Here is a 19,686-nt window from a genome sequence, read left to right on the forward strand (position 1 = left end):
CTGGAGAAAGGGAAGACACAAGATGTTTCTTTCAGACAATAACACATTTATTAATACCCCCATCACCACCACGTCATCTCCATGTCACCAGACTATCGTGTACTCTTTTAGAGACTTCTTCCAAAAAAGAAAAAAACATAAAAAACAACATTTAAAATAAATGTATAATTAAAGTAATAATCTTTGTTGAAAAAAAACCCAAACAAACACTGGCTGGCGTTTAGCGATTGTGACTTAGGTCTCTTTTGTGTTAAAGGGGAAGAGAAAGGATCTTAGACTTCAACAAAATGGTCTACTTTCGCATACTTTTTAATTATTTTTACTGTGCAATTTATTCTACTCTCAATTTATTTACTCTATAATTGTTTTTAGCCAGGGCCAGATTAACACTTTGCTGTACCCTGGGCAACAATATTCAAGGGCCCCATCATCATGAGTTAAATATAAGCGAAAGATAACCAGATATTTTGCTTGTGTCCAAGCACTGCCCTGGGCCCTTTAGAGGTCGCCCAGGGTACAGCAAAGTGTTAATCTGGCCCTGGCTAAAAACAATTATAGAGTCTTAAATTGCACAGTAAAATTAATATAAGGTATGTGAAAGTAGACCATTTTCTTGAAGACTAAGATCATTTCTCTTCCACTTTAACACCAAAGAGACCTATATCATAAAAGCCAGCCAGTGTTTGTTTGATTTTTTCAACAAAGATTATTACTTTAACTTTACATTTACTTTAAATGTTTTTTTTGGAAGAAGTCTCTAAAAGAGTACACGATAGTCTGGTGACATGGAGATGACATGGTGGTGATGGGGGTATTAATAAATGCGTTATTGTCTGAAAGAAACATATTGTGTCTTCCCTTTCTCCAGCTGATCTAAAAGACCGGCATTCCTTCTCTGAAAACATGGAATATTTGTATTTCAGTATGATATATGTACCAATCTACCAATAGAAATATGATGATGGAACTGAGTAAAAGCAGTTGATGCTTGTCATGTGGTTAATCCGGCCTTGTTTTTAGCGCAACAAAAATAAGCGCCAAATCACCTTAACTCACCGTTTAAATGTCAGCCATATTTTCTGGAGAAATTGGGAGAAAAGCATTTGCTTATCCTTCAAACTACGTGACGCTGTCGCGAGACAATGAGGGGCCTGAACCTGCAGCTCTCCGGTATTGCAGGATTCCCCTATTGACTGAGTGACTCTCTCGCACCGTGTCGGCAGTCCCACTCCGGTCCGGCAGGGGGCGGTAGTGCTCCGTGTGCTGCGATATGTCCGCCGCCAAAACGCTCGTTTCACAGAAGAAATATTTTTCTTTTCGGAAGAAGATCCCGACAAAGCGGCCCTATTTCTTTTCAGCCCGAAAAAAGTCGAATAATCCGAAAAGCGACGATGTACGCCAGGACAAATACCGGCAGCACACATGGAGACTTTCAAGACAGAAACGGAGTGAATTATGTGACATCGACAGAATCTTTCGGCCACTGCTCTCAATTGTTCTGGAAAAAGGATCCCAACGACTCCGGAGTAAGAAAGCCAGCTGCTGCCGCCGTCAGCTAACACACAGCCACATTTAACGGCTAACGGAGCGACGTTTTGTTAAAAAGGCACTATGCAGAGGCTCTGTTTTTACATTGGGTTGGTAAATGAGCGTCTGAAATCCGGTTTAGCAGCCAGGTGTGATGTGAAGCTGCAGGTTACAGAACAGCTTGGTTAGCTGTTTGCTAAGGCACCGATCGTCATGCTGAGCGGCTCATGGCCTAGTCTGACTCTTAGCTGCCGAGCTATGTGGCTAGTAATTACTAACTCATATATACGGTATCTCTTACATCTCCATTAAGAGTTGAGTGAAATTGGACGTGTTTACCCAACACTATGCCAGAACTGTGTTGTGAAGAGACGCCGACGGGTTAGCAAAATGCATGTTATTGTAGCCAAGCATCCCACAGCTAATGCTAACAGAGCACGGTGAGCTAACAGCAGAGCCCATGCAAACAAGACAGCAGCCTGTTTGTTTTGGGTAGCACCTTGTGTAAACGGTGCTTTGAGGGTCTGCTCCCATACAGTGAATCGTAGGGGTGTATGTGAGAAGAGACAGCAGAGGTGTATGCATGAGGCCCGCAATATTGTCAGCGATCAGCGTAAAGTAAACAGGAGCGGGCTGTCCCACAGGAAACGGGAGCGGAAGACGCCCCGCGGAGGACCGTGAAAGAGCTCTTTGTGATGTAGCAGACTGTGCGGTTCATTCATGCTCTTTCTCAACCCACACATCGTCACCCTGTTAAAATAATCGCCTAACTCATTTTTTCAAGTTGTGCAGGAAACACAAAAAACTTCAGCAAAAGTGTAATATATGACATTTATTTATAATTTCACTCAAAAAGGATGTAACAAAGGATGGCTATTGGCATAGTAATAACACTGTGTGTAAATTATGTAACTTAAGAGAAATAAATGACGTAGGCAATTTTTTGAACATGCCTTTGTGACTTCTATCCTGAGCATTAATGTTACTTCAAAGTGTCAGTATTGTTCATGACACATCCCATGTCATGTTTATGACACGCTCATGTCACTCTTATGTAGACACCTTCAAAATAAAGTGTTACCATATCTTGCTTAAGTCACAAAGGCATGTTCAAAAAAATGCCTAAGTGACATTTTATTTTGACTTTGGCATAATAAATCCGCTGAGGTCACACTCTTGACATAGGCCATTATCTTAAAGGGGTAAAATCAAATGATCTGATCAACTGAGGATGTAGGCGATTTTACCATAGGTGGCCGGCGTCATGAGGAGATGATTTAGGCAAAAAAAACAACAATTTTCACAAAAAATGACTTAGGCGATTGTTTTAACAGTGTGACGACATTATTTGCACAGCACACACGCAGACTTCCAAACGTAAATTTTTATACTTAAACGTTTTTGAAAAAATATTTGAATGTGGGCGTCCTCACGGGCAGCTTTAATGTCAAAGTTTCTTTTGCTGTCACCACACAAGTTAAAATCAATATTCATGCACCCTGTGTGTGGGCAGCTCAACCAATTCCACTGAGTTGTTGAATTTCCAGAAACTTCTAGGTGTAACTTAATGTTATCATTCACGTCACTTTCCGGGTGTCACTCATCTTATATTGGGTCCTCTTACTAGGAGTAGTCTATTAAGATATATGTATTCATACACTTGAATAACTTAATTGATTGACATGGAAAACATATTTCTTGTGTTTCTTTATATGTTTTATGTGTTTGCTGTCAAAATTGGTGAATGTGTTGGTCTGTTGCTGTGATTTAAAAAAAAAAAAAAATCTTAGCCATGAAGATCATTTTTTATTTAAAGCTTAGGCTCAGGCTGGATTTGGCTGTTTTTTAATTATGTATTTTCTTAAATTTCTCTCTTGTCTCCTCTGTGAATGGCCCAATAATTTTTGGACTGTGTCACATGTTGCCTATAATAATGCTTTGGGTCTCACATTTGGCAACACTTTTCAGGTTTGCTCACCTTAAATATGCAGTAATTGTCCAGATTTGGTTCTCAGCTTCAGGCCCATGCAGATTGTTGTTGAGTCTTTCTATTATCGGCAGAGTTGTTGTCCGTGGGATTGAGCTTCCTTTCTTTAAAGCATAGCTATCAAATTGTTTTCACCTGACAGGTGTTCTGTGAGTGGCCACTGTAAAGCCATATTTTTTATGAGGACATCATAGTATTTACCTAAATTGCATGTGCAGTAATCTCCCCAAATAGATCATAGGACAGCATGTCTTCTCTCCCGATTATATTGCAAAGTGTTAAAAAAATATCTTGTTATATTTCTATATAGGATGTCACAAATTATTATACAGAAATTGCCAGTTAATTGGAAAAAATACTCATGAAAGGGTCAATGACCTGTTAATATGTACGTTATAGTTCGAGCTTTAATGTGTTTCTCCTCTCCTCTGTGATAGCCGAGTTCAACCATCAGCTGGTGCGATCAGCTCCCTTCATCCTCAGCAGCCCTCTCCAGTTCCAGTCTCTCCTCAGCGTCACTCTCCAGCTCCAGTCTATCCTTGGAGTCCCGAGCAACTGCAGCAGCACCGGCGGCGGCGACCACAGCGTCAGACGACATGGAATCAGACGAAAGGCCGTACGTCTGTGACCTGTGCACCTGCGCCTACAAGCATGCCAGCTCCCTTCTCAACCACAAGCTCACCCATAAGACTGGAGACTTCAGGTAGGGACATGAGACTGTTTACATGGACGATCAATATTTTCCTGCATTCTAGACATTAACTGATTTTATTTATTGTACGTAAAGATGCCAAAATGTTGTTGGGTAAGACACAGAGCTCCTAAATCTTCACTCATACCCCTTTTCCAAGGCTGTTCCAGGGCCAGTTTGGAGATGATGCCTAATTTTAGGCTCTTGGCCAGGAAAACTGGTTCCAGAGCGGCACTAACTCTTTGCTGGTCTTGAACCATGAACCACTTTTGTAAGGTGCTGTGGGCGGGATTTTCGTGACCTACAAGACAAACTAAAACGTTTATTGTTCATTTGATTTGATTTAACTGCAATGCGATTGATACGGGCTGGTGTGAGCTTACAAGAAAGTCTAACATTAAAATCTTTTGTTCAGTGTTAAGTAGAAGGTAATATCCGTCCATAGCCATCAACACGAGCAGAACCAATGTGTTGTACCACTCGTGTGTGGATTCCAAGAGACAATGTAGTCTGCCATTGTTATTATAGTCCTGTAGACGTTTCCAGACATATACAGGTGCATTTCAATGAATTAGAATATCATAGAAAGTTTATTCATGTCAGTAATTCAATTCAAAAAGTGAAAATAACACATTATATAGATCCATTACTTACATTTCCATGACATTAATTCCTTCTAATTATGATTAAAGCTTACATTTAATGAAGACCTAAAATTCAGTGTCTCAAAAAATGTGAATATTACAAAAAACAATTAAAAAAAAGTATGTTTAATATGGAAATGTTGGCCTCTGAAAAGTATGTCCATCTATATGACTCAATACTTGGTTGGGACTATTTGACTTGAACTACTGGAAATGGACTTTTCCATGATATTCTCATGTGTTGAGATGCACCTGTACAGTGATGTAATGGCATGGCTCTCGATCCTGTGGAAAAGCAAACAGGTTCTGAGAAGGCTAGCAAGTTGAACCAGCATTGGTCAAAAATTGTAGGCCACTATAGGCGGAGAACATCAGGTCATCAATGTCTAAAACCTCTTTTCTCTCTAACCTTCAACCATCCTACTTTTGTCTTCAAAACATAGGTGCGACTTTTGCAGCAAGCCCTACACCAACTATATGTCCCTGCGCAACCATATGCGGATTCATGGTCAGAAGCGCTACATGTGCGACCTCTGTGGGAAGGCCTTCCGTCTGGCCCGGTACCTCCGTAACCACCAGAGGATCCACGATGACGGGCCCAACCGGTTCGACTGTCCCTCCTGCTGCAAGAGCTACAGGACCATGCTGGAGCTGGCCCAGCACCGCTGTACCGCTGCTACGACCAACCAGGTGGGTCTGCGTGAAATGGTGCTGTGAAAACAGTGATGATTGTATGGTGGGGTGTGTGTTGGGCTGTTTTTGTATTTCTAATATAGCAATTCTTTGACAGCAATTTTGCATTCAAGTGAAAGCTTACATATTTTATATATGAATGACATGTATTGAGGTATTAAAAACTTAAATCAGTTTGTTTTACTACATAAATGCATTCTGAATAATTGATACCTTGATCAAGTTCATGAATCACAGATCCAGCTGAGGAGATGAGTAGAATCTCACAGCATGCAGTACCCCAATTAGCTGTTCATAGTAATTCAGAAATGCATAAACAAGTGAAATCTATTTCTAAATCTTGTAATGTATCTTATCATGGAAAATGTACAACCTCAAGTCCAAAAACTTTGGGATGCTCTGTATACCACAAGTAAGAACACAAGGCATAATATTCAGAGTGTATATTTACAAAAACAAAAGTTTGAGTTTAAAATATATTGTCTTTGTAGAGTTTGCAATTGACACAAGGCGTAGCAAATTATTACACACTGTTTTTAAGCATTTTAGACAACGTCCCACGTTTTTTTTTAATCAGGGTTGTATCGGCCCAAGAATGAGAAGGAAAATCTATCCAAATGGCCCACAAATGTAAAGTTTAAAAACAAAACGCTCAGTGGCTCCCGTGACAGGGCAATAGCTGGCCAGAGGATCTTGTGTTGCGCTCCTGTGTTCTGAGTTGGGGTCTCAACTAGACTGCAGTGGCTGTACAGGCATATTCTGGACAGAAATAATTGCGGGCAGACAGTGACCTAAAATGTAAGAAGAGAGGAAGGAGGGTTGCGCTGCTTGTGAACAACTGGTGATGGAAGGCACATTCCCTATTAAAGAAATCATGTGGAACCCGGATATCGAATTGTTAACTGTGAGTCTCCATCCATATTATCTGTCTGTCTGTTTATTCGACGGAGAGAAAATAGTATTGCCGTGGTCGGGAACAAAGTGACACATTTTTCTTTGATTGTGTAGAACATCTGTATTCAATTTGTAAGTCAATTGTCAGCAATGTATAGGTATATTATTATACCTACTATAGGTATGTAAATTATATCTGTTATAGGTATGTATATTATAAAGTAGGGATAGGGGTTTGGAAGAAACCTGCCTGATAATCTAGATGATCTATAACATGTACGATCAATTAATCAATTAGTTGCTGCATGCATACATGTGCAAGATAAAAAAATACATACAGTACTATGCAAAGCCTGTTTTGATAACAGACGCTTTTATTTTGAAAGGACAAAAAGAGACTTGATCCTGTCAATCGTAAAACTAAATCAACTTTTTATACTGATTATACTGTAAAGATAATGTCAAGGAGTTCAGTGTTTTATGTTTTAGCCCCCAAAGAGAGGTTAGTTTTCACAGTAATCTTGCATATTTAAGTGTGTTTTGATTGTAAATAATTTTTCGATGAAATTAAACTTACTAATTCATGCTAACAAGGTTTGATACAGTAAGCTAGTTTTTCTCAAATTAATACTCTTGTATTTCTGTGTTTTTATAATTGTTATTGCAACTTTCAGTTTGCAAACTGTAGCTTTATCCAACTTAATTCTCAGCTCATTGGCTTTTTCACGTACAGCCGCAGAATTTGAACACTCGGCCATGTCTCAGTTGAGTGAGTACTGATATGCAGTCAGAGATAAAATAAAAAAATACACAGATCGATTTAAAATTCCATGGGATCGACCAAATTCTTAACAACCATTAATCGATCATCGATTAATTATTCCCATCCCTACCAGGAACCATGAGTTACCCTGCATAGTGGGGGCGCAGTGCTCTAGTAGGGTAGTGGGGAACTATAAGTTCTTTAACATATGATGATGCCTGATTGTTGCGGGCTTTTTAAAATAATTTCTGGATTTTATGGGGGTACCAGTGCAGCGAAGCAAGTACAGGAGAATATGATCTCTTTTTGTTGCAAAAAGTTTCTTTGATAACGAGTCAAATTATTACTGTTTAATTCTCTGGTTTGTCAGTGAAATGTATGAACTACACTGCTTGCTGAGGTTTGTACTAACAGTGACAAACAGAGATGCTGACGTGTCAGTCCACCGCGTCTTTGTCATAAACGTCTCATGTATGAAATGCCTGTACAATCACTGTGCTGCATATTTATAAACTAACTAGATGATCTGGGTTTGTGTCACATCTGTATCCCTGTTAGTTACAGTTCTCGTACTCATTACTGAAATAATGGGCAACATGTCTGTCTTTGCTGGTTGTGTCAGGCCAGCCTTCAGTGTTTGAATGGCAATAATTCGTGACATGTAATCAATTGGATGGTTCTGTGGGTGGGCCATTGAGCAAGGCTATAAACTGATTTAGTATCCCTACAGTTTTAGACTGCAATTTCCTTCTACAACGCTGTCGTAAATATTAACAGCTTGCATGTGGATTTGATATGTTTACAATAGTTGTGATAAACTAGTCCATAACTTTGCTAACAGCCAAACATCAAGCAAAAGCAGCAGCACAAGAATTAGCAAGCCAGCTAATGGTACTCACTATTGTTTTATCAGTCTGAGATTTACTATGTCAGCTTCCTCATGCCTCCTTCTTGGCAGCTCTTTAAAGTAATGGAAACAAAAGTTGGTAACATGGCGCTGTTTATGCACATGTGCACCAACAAGTTTTTTTGCCCCCAATCCTGATCCGACGTGCTTATCTGCAGACATCTAGTCCCAATCAGATTTCTATTTTCATAAGAGTGTCTCTGTCCTTCTCTCTCCTCTCCTGTCCTCCAGTGTTTGTTGCTTCGGTACAGTTACCTGAATAAACTGTATTCCACTGAGGCTTTATTTTGGTCGTCTGTACAGCCTTTGTGCAGATTGTAAGTTGCTCTTCAGCCTTTTGCTTGCTTGGCTGTCTGTTTCTTCTCCGAGTCGAGCGTGGGCTGGAGCATAGCGGTGGCAAATTCACCACAGATGACAGTAAATGCAACAGACACTGAACTGAAATGAGTGCACATACATTAGGTAAATACACAGTCTCATACTGTGTTTTTTCTGTCACGTATTGTGTGTTCAGTCACTTCAACTTCTGCTCTCACACACACAGCGGAGGGGAGGAGACACAGCTGTACTTTTACTGGTTGCCTGTGTATTAATGCTTCATGGGTAAAAACAGCTTGATGACACCTGACAAAAGATATGGGATCAACATAACTCAATGTCGAATACAGATCAGTTAAAAATGTTTCGATTACCCCTAATACATTCTTCTGTATACAGAGATTGGATAGGGGTATCCCTAAATGTTTTTGCGGCACAGGTGGTAAAACTAGTGGCGCACCATGGCCTATGTAAGAGAAACTGTGTGTGTGTGTGTGTGTGTGTGCGCTTGTGTGGTTGTATGAAAATATGCATTAATATATTTAATATTTCTTGCTTTGTTGAAGTGTGTGCATGTCACATATTGTAGCACATTTTGGTTGACCCTCTGTCCTCTGCAGCTCACACTTCATGCTGACCCTCGTGCAGTGAAAGTGTGCTGTGGAGTTAGCTAGGCTTAGACCAGGGTTAGGCTCAGTTTAGGGACAGTCAGGCTTTAGAGGTTAGTGAAGGAACACAATTCAGTGGATTTTCCTCACAACTATAGTAATCCAAATTTATGTGTGTGTCTGTGTGTGTGTCTGTGCGTGTGTGGGGGATTGGTTCATAAGAACCGGTTCAACTGCCCGTCCTGCTTTAAGAGCTACCGAACCATGCTGGACCTGGCCCAGCACCGCTGCAGCGCCGCGGCCAAAAACCAGGTTGGTGTGAGCGTGAGTGGGCATGTGTGTGTAGTGTGTGTGTGTGAGGCAAAGTCAGCAGATTGACTGTAGCTGTGAGTAAGGACTTTTAGATGTGATGGTCAGGAACAAAAGATTTCTGATCTAAATGCTTTCATATGGCTTTTTAACAGAAAATCATCCTGACACTATTTGCCCTGGTGCCGTCCTCTGTTTCTGGGTTGCTGCTCTGCTGGCAGTGGTCACTTGAATTGAGGCAAACTATTGATGGCTGTCAGCAGGGCTGACCATTACATCTAAAAAATAAAATAATCTAACTAATACAGGAGAAATGCAAAGAGACTGGGTAGGAAAGAACGGGTGCTGAGGGATTTGATCAGATTTGCCTTTCGTTTAGACGGCAATGGCTTTTTTGGGGGCTTAAAAAAGCAGAGTGGAGATCTTAAAAACGCTCCACCTTTGCGTTTCCGTCTAAAGAGTTGAAAACGCAAAAGTATGCTGTGATCAGCTCACGCTGGCTCTCGCCGGCTCTCGCCGTGTACTCGTTTATGTAACATCCATGTGCACTCCAGGCAAACTACAACAAACAAGTGGGACTAGTACCATCAGTCAGAGATTCAAGTTGCCCTAGCAGCTCGAATAACTATCCAGGAGTCATTTCAGCAGTTAAGCAGAATTATCACGGATAGTATAACAGAACAGAGAAGGTGCATTAATTACCTTGGGCAATTTTTTCTATTTCTATTCTATTTTGCGCTACTAGGAAGAGAAGTGTCTACGGTTGCAGAGCCCTTCACCGTTACACCTAGCCACCTGGTGTGCATATTACATCGAATTTCACAGACTTGGGTCACCGTATGCAGGCAGATTTCCCCCTAAAGATGCTAGTCTAAACGCAGAATTAAAAAGTCAGAATGCAACGCCACTTCTGCGTTTTCTGTCCAGATCGTCTCCATCTAAACAGGGCCTAAAAGTCCACTGGTCATCTCCGGGTTTGAACACATCCAGTTTATCTAAACGACTTATTTTAGAAGCCATGTGACATGGTCAAAGGAATGATGAGGCTGAAGTTTACAGTAGCTCTAAATCTTCAGGGAGAAGGTTAAACACGAATGCTTCAGTTGCCAGGGTCAGAGGACACATTGACAGGGCAACATTTATAGATGCAGATTGGATTCATGTTAATATTGGAGTTCACACTGACTATTTAGAATTTCCTGGTTGGGTAGAATTAATGTTTGTATGTAGGTGTGTGTCTGTGTGTATGTATATGTGTGTGTTTGCGTGTGTGTACACAACTTGACCACTCCATCCGCTCATATAAAACAGGTTTAAAACAGGGTAGTAAAAGGTAATAAGTGTGTAGGCTATATACTGTAGAATTCGACACTGAATGGCACAAGAAGAATCTGATTCAGTGTGGAAAGCAGAAGGGTTCATCACATTCATCTGTCACCTCTCCTCCAATCTTTCTCTTATATGTGCATCACTGTTATGCATGTGGTCCAAAGGATGTGCATAAAAGACTTTAAATTATTAACAAAATGTCTCTTCCTCCTGTCTCTCTGCTCTCTACCATCCTCCCATCCAGTCTGGTGGTCATGGTAATCGACGGTCCAATTTCTCCAACACTCCTCGCCGCCAGCAGCAGCAGCAGCAGCAGCAGCAGCAGCAGCAACAGCAGAACAGTGCTAACTCCATGATGCAGCCGCAACATGGGGGACATAGCCAGGAACCTCTGTCCTCCCACTGCGTCTCCCCCATGTCCCAGGGAGGGCAGGGCGGTGTGAGCAGCCAGCCGGTGTCTGACCCCCACCAGGTAGGGAGGAGAAACATTCCATGTTAAAAGGAGGGTTTTTTTGTTATAAAATAAACCTAACTAACCAACTACCATATATTGTGGTAAATTGCTGTAACCACAGTATTTGATACAGTGTACAGACTTGTGTGTCCAAAAGGATCTTAATACAAGAAGTATTTAAAAGAACTTATCACTCGCTGTGAAAGTACTCTGCTACAAGTCCTGTTTAGAAATGATGGTTTATTAGTAAAGTACTAATTGTTAAATGTCCCCTGTGATTGTTAAAAGTCACAAATTATATCAATTGGTTATTTTGGCTCATGCATTAATGTATAAGCAGAAGTTTACTGTTGGTTAAGGGCGAGCTTAATTTGAACTAAACAAAAATTTTCACTACTTTTTACAGAGTTTCAAGTTGTTTTGTCCAACCAACTGGTCAACATTAGCATTAGTAAATTGATTCATTCAATTTAACTGCTACCCCCAATTCCAAATAAGTTGGGACTCTTAGTAAAACAAATAAAAACAGAATGCATCAAATTCAGAGTTTATATTTACATACTCAAAGGTTTAGATTTTCTGGGTTTTAAGAGGTTAAATATATTGTCTTTTAGCAGTTTTGAATTAAATATATGTCACAAAGGTTTAGCAAATTATTGAATTTTGTTTTACTTACATTTTAGACAACATGCCAAGTATTTTTGGAATCAAGGTTGTATTACATTACGTATTTTTTTATTGTTTTTTTGTTTATTTAATTCATTGTATTTTTAAACTGTAATTGTGCCTTGGCAACACATGTCAAATGTCCTGCAAGTAAAGCATGTTCAGTTGAATTGTACAGTGTGTTAAGCTTCTGTCTGTCCCTGCAGGGCCGTCCCAGCTCGGTGTCCTCCCAGAGCAGCCAGCAGAGCATGAGGAGCTCGTCCTCCAAACACATCTCCTCCTCCAGTGCCACCCCGTCCTCCTCCTACTCCCTGCTCCAGCCCCTGGTGCCTGAGGTAAAGGAGCTGAGCTCGGGATACACTAGGCTGAGCGCCAACCCCATGGTAGGAGAGAGAACCATCACACACCGCCGTCTGCTATCTGCCAGCTAGCTGCCTAGCTACCATCTCCCTGTCTGGCTACTAACACCAGGAGAGACGGACTAATATTTGAAAGCTTTACATGTCCACCAGGAGCCTCTGCTCACAGCTCATGTCTTTATCCTCTTGACTGGGATAGGACTAATAACTGGGTGTAGTTAGGATTAGGTAGGGGTGCAGTGGATCATAAAACATTGTGGATTGTATCATGGTTTTAATTCATGGATGGGATCATTTTTTTGGGATCAGCAGAGATATTTTTATACATACAACGTATATAATAAACATAATATAAACGTCTCTAAAAGGGGGTGGGCGTTAATAGGTAAGATATGGATCCGATTCAAACTTCCCCTCCCATCCGACCAGTATAATTTCATTTTGCATGTGTGTTTGGTATTGAAATCTTAAGTAGTGTAAAAACATCAAATGACATTGGGATAATCTGCTTATCTGATGATGATAATTATAATAATTTGCTAATTTGAAAATCATCACACTGGTTTGTAGCAGTTACTCCATCAGCCATTAATTTTTTTAGTTTGAAAAGTCCTGCTCGGGCACTTTCAAGCAGCAATGATACACTTCAAGGTTGATTTAATTACCCCAATATGTAGATTAGCAGAATGAGATGAAACTAAACTGGAAGACGAGTCCTTCTCCTCACTAAATTCAGGCAGCTCCCTCCTGCACATTCAGCCCTTGTCAAAGTAATAACTAATTGAGTGTTGCATATATGCTACCACACTCACACATACTGTAACTTTGTAGTGAAAACCAAAGTAAAGAATAATAGTCAAAGGCTTCCATGCCGCTACAAAGTTTCAAGTTTTAGATACTGTTGACACATTAAAGTCAAGAAGGAAATTGTGAATATCTTTTTTTAATCACTGCATGATTAAAAAAAATAGTAGTCAACCACCAAAATAATAAAATAAATTTGGTGTTAAGGATATAATGTTAGATAAATCAGACTATGAATAATATATATGAACAAACCACCCACACTTCGACTCGGCGCAGTAATATCATCACTCCTGAAAAATCTTCTCCCCTCAGGAGTGATGATATTACTGCGCCGAGTCGAAGTGCTCCCAAGTGCTATTTCGCCATACATTATAGTTCTCCTTTTTATCCGCTTCGAAAAGCGCCACGTTTTATTTTGTGTCGCCATACTTGGTCGTTTAACTACTCGTGTAGCTGTATTTAAATATGGAAAACGTGGAGGAGTTTGGTCGCTTCTAACTGTCCATCTGTTTGGATCCTACTGAATGAACTGGGCTAAGCTAAGTGCTAGCCAAGTGGCACCGCGCGCCAGGGCGATTGAGTGCATGCATTGAGACGCAAGAGGTCTGTATCAACTCGTCTTACTTGACCGAATAACATGTTTTAATATGAAAAAACGGTGGAGTGTTCCTTTAAGACGGGTGCATTTGTGGGAGTGGGAGTATCTGCTGAGACGCCTGGTGGACACACACCCAGCTCTTTTCTTAAAGCTGGCTTTTAGTCTGCTGTTTTCGTTTCAAATGTTTTTGAGGCACTGATTGGGATGGGTATCTACAATGTCATGGCAACGAATGATAGTGACAGGATAGTTAAAGTGTCCCATCACTATGGCGTCGCCATAAAATCAGCTGTAGCCAGGTCATGTTCGTTTTGTGGCTGTTTTGATATATAAAGTCAGGTGGGTTTTGGCTTTTTTGCAGTATAAAGAATTAAACCTTTAAACAAATCATCATTTTCTAATTTGAAAATCATCACACTGGTTTGTTGCAGTTACTCTGTCAGCCATTTATTTCTTTAGTTTGAAAAGTCCTGTTTACCCAGATTCACTACAAATAGATCCTAGTGAGCAACTAGACTAGGCTTTAAACAATGAATGAATTCAGTTGAGGTCTTACTGTTAGTTACATCTAAGCCGCAGTTGAAGTATATCTTTGTAACTGTCCCCTTGACTCTGTAGTGTGAGCACAGTTCTGTTTTCCAGCTAATTGCTATTACTATTAGTTCTCTACCTGTGAAGTTTAGTTCCAGGTAAAATACTTTACAACTGCTGCAATAACAAGGTGCAGCAGCTTTTCTATCAGTCATCCACATTTCATAATGTATTTCATCTAATTGAAAATCAAAGTCTTGTGTGTCTATTATCACTTGTGGCAACATTTTGATATTATTCAGCAGAACTCAGCTGCTATAGATGTGTACAGGGTTCCCCAGTACTGGCACATGCACTGGCGCCTCAAACAACACAGGCCTCATTAGTATTGGCAGCATTATCAGCCTACTGATGGTGGCACTCAATAGATTCAGTAGGAACCATTAGTAGTACTAATAACGATCTCAGTTTTAGTGTAGTTTAAGGAACAGTTAAAGCTTTCCCTCCAACAATGCTCCCAGTGCCCCACAGAGGAACACAGCAGATTGAAACCCAGGCTCTTGGGCTCTTAACTGGCGGTAGGACACGACTAACTTGGGGCTGTGCTTCTACCTCAGTGCTGTTTTTCACACCGGGACACTAATCATTCACTACACTTGATGCTGCCCATGTTGATGTTGTAGTCGGGGCTGCACATGAGACATATTTCATCATATATTGGCAATACTGAAGCTTGCCTTCTCTGGTAACCCAGCAGCCTCAAATGTTTTATGAAAAGCCCCTTCTACACCTTCTCCATGTTCTCTGTCCGTCTCCATCTCTTCCTGTACCTTCATGTTCTGTCTGATAGCCTCATCCATCTGAACTCCACCAGTACATCAACCAGTTTTATTAATGTGAGAAGTCACTCAGCTGACAGATATTTTACTCTCCTGTCAATTCTTTTTCCTCCATCCCTTTTTTCCCTTCCCCCCCTTTTTTCTCCTCCTTTTAAATGTTTTGCACTAATTCTTTCTCTGTATTTTTTTCCCCTTTATCTCCTCCGCCTCCCTCTACAGCCGAAGCACCAGGACACTTTCTCCCTGGCCCCCCAGCGGCCCCTCACCACCATCAACCCCATCGGCCACTCCCTCCATCCAAACGGTGCACCCACGCTCAAGCCTTCCCCCGTGCCACGCACCATCCAGGCCATGCCCTGGGAGCAGCGCTCCCTCTATAATCAATGAGACCCCCGGGACCCAGCCGCCCCCCTTCACATCTCGCGTCCGCCACCACCCCCACACACCCTCTTCATCCTCCTAGCCCTTTTGGACCCAGCATCAAGGAGGGAGGACTTTGGATGCCCCTCTACCGCCTCAGCCCTCCTTTGGAACATTGTGTTTGGGATTGGGGAAGGGCACCGTTGAGAACTAGTTGAGATTGATTACTGAGTAGTTAGGTTTAAAAATGTGTTGCCTTGACCCTCATGTATGATCTATGCCATGTACTGGATATAAGTTAAAATGTCTGTCCTCTCACTAAGAATTTATCTGTCCCACTCTTGTTATGAAAATATCTATCCTTCTCATTATGAATAGTGTCTCCCCCCGCCCCCACCCCCACCCCCACCCTTTTTCCATATGTTTAAAGAAAAAGGCTATTTTTACCAAGACTGTGTTTCAAACCCTGAACGAGGGATTCCAGGGCGCCAAGTTGTTAAAGTAAACGTGACAAAATTCTCCCTTCGTTCTGATATGTTTTTGAACATAAATCCTAACATTTTAGTTAAATAAGGCTTCTCAAAGGAGAAGGGGAAACTTTATTATTATTATTATTTTTTAACATACCCCTTCAACGTGCTCCAGAATGAAGATTGTGTATATTGTTGCGTTAGGAGGTGTCATGACCGTTTCCGTTCTCCCTGACATCACATTGTTCACACCCGTCATCTCCAAGCACCAACAGCAAGGACCAGGACCAGGACCAGGATGGAGACAACCCAGCTGACTGTTGTAGACATGAACATGCCACTCTGTGTTGTGAAAACTGAAGCCCTGTCCTGCTGTGGAAAAAAGGACCTCAATGTTAGCAGCCACGCCCCACCGACAGGGACAGTGTGGCGCGGTTACCTTCTTTTAACACACAACTGAAAGCTCACTTTTTTCTAAACTTGCATCTGACTGGTGGCTTGTTGTTATTATTGTAGTTTTAATAATCTGTTGGCTGGGAATCAAATCTAGAAGATAACAGTACACATCTCCACCCCTTATGTTCCAAACTGACTGTTAACATGTGTGTTCCTTTCACTTCATGGCACTTTAAGACAAGTGCTGCATAATTTTTCCTGTCTGGCCACCCACCACCCCCACCCTATATCTAGAGCTGTGTCGGCTGTGAAGATGTAACATTGCCTTACATCAACCTCTTCATGACTCACTCACATGATCACCAGTGACTTAGCAGCAGTACTGGCTTAGAGCCCGTATCATGGCTGCATCTGGAAGCTACAGTGGCCAAAATTCAGTCTCCCCCCCACACACACACACACGCACGCACACAGCTCCCACACAGTGTTCCTTTCCTCTAGAAAACACCATGCCTCTGTCTCACTACTCCCAGGATGGATTTAGTTAACATCTACCTGCAGGGTGTTTCAATAAGCAGCCAATCACAATCTGTTAGATAACTCCAATACACATGGAAAAAACAGGTGAATTTTTGTAAAACGGTCAATTTGATGAATAACAGTTTTCTCATGGTTCCAAAATGTAGTTCTGTTACGTTATCTCGCTAACATGGTGTTCATTGAAATACCCACAATTCTACTGACATTGTATTTTCTCTTTTTAAAGTTGTTTCTATTTTTATTCATGACATGTTTTCATTGTTGCTTTCTCTCTCCTTGTAAAGTGTCTTTGAGTATTTAGAAAAGTGCTATACAAATAAAATGTTTTATTATTATCACCATCAGGGCTTCTTTTCTTATGTAGACCACAAGATAACTGTGTACCTGTACCCCTGTTTTTTAAATGAACAAAGGTCAACAATGAACTGTCAAAATTGTAGAAAGACAAAGTAGTAGAAGTTTGCTTTGATCATTCAGGTTTACTTTACTTATTTCATCGTGTAAAGGGTTCATTGCATGTGTGAAGTATTTAAAATGAATATGTTTTTGAAAGAGACTTGCATTTTCACACATGTAATGAACTAATGAAACAAGTCATGTCCCAAAAGTTTTGCTGCAGGATAACGGAAAGTTTACACACCGACAGTTCATCGGATGAAGAAGACTGTGATCCGGGCAAAAAGCACAAAAGCAAGTGGAGCGTGAGTGACAACTAAAACACACTTCGTTTTTCAGTTCAGGATCTTCGTTCCATTTTCCAGTGATAAACAACAGCCACCAGGGGGTGACATGTCTTTTTGTCCATTCATCTCAATTCAACTAAACCAATAAGTCAATAATAAATATGATAGTAGCTAATGAAGTCATTCGGACTTCCCCTGAAGATTCTTTATGTTCTCTCTGGTGAAGAGCCACAGTGACAATTCACACATTTTGCTGTTAATGATGGTGTGAATACACCTTTAAATTAAATGGTGCTTGTCTGTTTAAAGTACAGGAGATCACCAGAACTACTTTCTTTGTTTGATAAAAAATTATCAAACAAACCTGCTGATTCTCTTATGATATATGGACATGGCAATGATGTTTCTCAGGTAAATGCAGCACACAGACCAGAGGGAAATGAAAGGGAAAACAAGAATAACTAAATTGGAGAGATGTAAAACACACTTCTGTGCACCAATAAGATGCTTTGGATCTCAACCCAGATTCACCTCACATTTTGAACCAACGTGTAACAAAATTATCCTCACCATTATCTAATATCAGGCTAAATAATATATAAAATGCATGTCTCTGGTGATATATGTCCCTCTTCTAACCTAATGGAGATGGCGTGATGAAATGAAGCTGTTCCAGAGGCTGCTGGTGGCCTGACTCCAAATGAGACGCTTCATGTTCTGCTTTACTTTCGTTCATTTTGTTCCCTATATCAATATATGTGTGTGTATATATATATATATATATATATATATATATATATATATATATAGACCACATCATCTCAATTATGAAATTAGTGAGAAATATACAGTGGTGGAATAAATATTCAGATCCCTTACTTAAGTAAGGTCTGTAAGTCACTTTGGATAAAAGCATCTGCTAAATGACTAAATGTAAATCTAAATGTAAGTGAAATCACTGATAGCATGCAGTGAAGTTACTCCACTCCAAGAAGTCCTGCATTCAAAACTTACTGAAGTAAAAGTACAGAAGTATCAGCATAAAAATGTACTTAAAGTATCAAAAGTAAAACACTGGACACACTCAGATTGTTTTACATAGTCTGAATATCTTATTAGACTATTTGAATTGATGCATTTATATAAGCAGCATTTAATTACCTCAAGATAAGGCTAATTTTAACTCATTTTAACTATACTGTTATGAGGTTTAATTGAAAAAACCCCAACATCTAATCACTTTAAATTGAGTAAAAAGTGAAAGATTTACCTTAAAATGTAATGGAGTAGAAGTATAAAGTTACATTAAATGGAAATACTCAAGTACAATTTTGAGGTACTTGTACTTTACCTGAGAACAGTACTTAAGTAAATGTACTTAGTTACATTCCACCACTGCAAATATATAACAAGTATTCACCTCTTCCAGGTCAGTGTTTAAGTATGTGAGGTTGTGAAGAGTTCTCTGCAGTAAACTCTCAGGACGTCCAAGCAGCGTTGAGTCTCATGTGGAGCTAATGCTTACATACTCCCATAATGTGTGACAATAATTTATCTAGTGTAGGCTACAAACCATTAAACAGCTCTAATAATAACCTGTTCTGGACAATAACATCAAACAGTATTTAAGATTGACTGCTGCCATTGTAATCTGGGTAATCACAATGATCCGTTTGTTTTTCATCTAGAACAATCAACTCAACCCAATGATCTGATTATGAGGGGACAGTGGTGGAAAAGTATTCAGATCCTTTACTTAAGTAAAAGTACTGATCCCACACTGTATAATTACTCCACGACAGGTAAAAGCCCTGCATTCAAAACTTACTTGAGTAGCCTAAAATTACAAAAGTATTAGCATCAAAACTATCAAAAGTAAAAGCACTTGTTATGCATAATGGCCCCACTCAGGTTGTTTTATATATTCCAAATATATTATTGGGTTATTATTATTGATGCATTTGTGTGAGCAGCATTTTAATTTTCTTAAGGTAGGATTAATTTTGGTCTTCTTAACATACTGTTATGAGGTTTAATTTCAACAAATGTCCACCTCTCGACCTGAAAAGAGACTAAAGCTGTAATCTAAATGTAGTGGAGTAAAAAGTACAATATTCACCTCAGTACTTGAGTAAATGTACTTCGTTACCTTCCACCACTGAGAGGACACACACTATGTTGAAGTTAAAATGTGGATTAGAGACGAATAGGCCCAACATTGTTATCTTTATTAACCTATTATTATAACTACAATAAATGACGCCATCATTAAATGACATTTCACATGTTTTCGTGTCCTCCTGATGTTAACAG

The 19,686-nt window shown here is 40.2% G+C and overlaps 1 protein-coding gene across 2 annotated transcripts; it reads left to right on the forward strand.

Annotated features, from left to right (window-relative positions):
* Positions 1-1,244: 1,244 nt before the first annotated feature.
* On the forward strand, positions 1,245-17,031 carry LOC131983122 (zinc finger protein 646-like). 2 transcript variants are annotated; one of them, XM_059347733.1, is made up of 7 exons: positions 1,245-1,526; positions 3,952-4,217; positions 5,293-5,539; positions 9,255-9,344; positions 10,915-11,142; positions 11,997-12,173; positions 15,144-17,031. In XM_059347733.1, exons 1-7 carry the CDS (start codon positions 1,392-1,394, stop codon positions 15,309-15,311), a joined length of 1,311 nt encoding a protein of 436 aa, XP_059203716.1. In that variant the 5' UTR covers positions 1,245-1,391; the 3' UTR covers positions 15,312-17,031. The 2 variants fall into 2 exon arrangements, with proteins under 2 accessions (XP_059203716.1, XP_059203717.1); XM_059347734.1 differs by lacking the exon at positions 9,255-9,344 and having other exon boundaries at positions 1,253-1,526.
* Positions 17,032-19,686: the final 2,655 nt, after the last annotated feature.

Source organism: Centropristis striata, chromosome 13 (genome assembly GCF_030273125.1).
Source record: "Centropristis striata isolate RG_2023a ecotype Rhode Island chromosome 13, C.striata_1.0, whole genome shotgun sequence".
Taxonomy (NCBI): Eukaryota; Metazoa; Chordata; class Actinopteri; order Perciformes; family Serranidae; genus Centropristis; species Centropristis striata.

Coding starts and splice junctions, on each gene's coding strand:
- LOC131983122 (XM_059347733.1), top strand. CDS start 1,392: ATGTACGCCAGGACAAATACCGGCAGCACACATGGAGACTTTCAAGAC. Junction 1,527..3,951: donor AGGATCCCAACGACTCCGGA/GTAAGAAAGCCA, acceptor CCTCTGTGATAG/CCGAGTTCAACCATCAGCTG. Junction 5,540..9,254: donor CCGCTGCTACGACCAACCAG/GTGGGTCTGCGT, acceptor TTGGTTCATAAG/AACCGGTTCAACTGCCCGTC.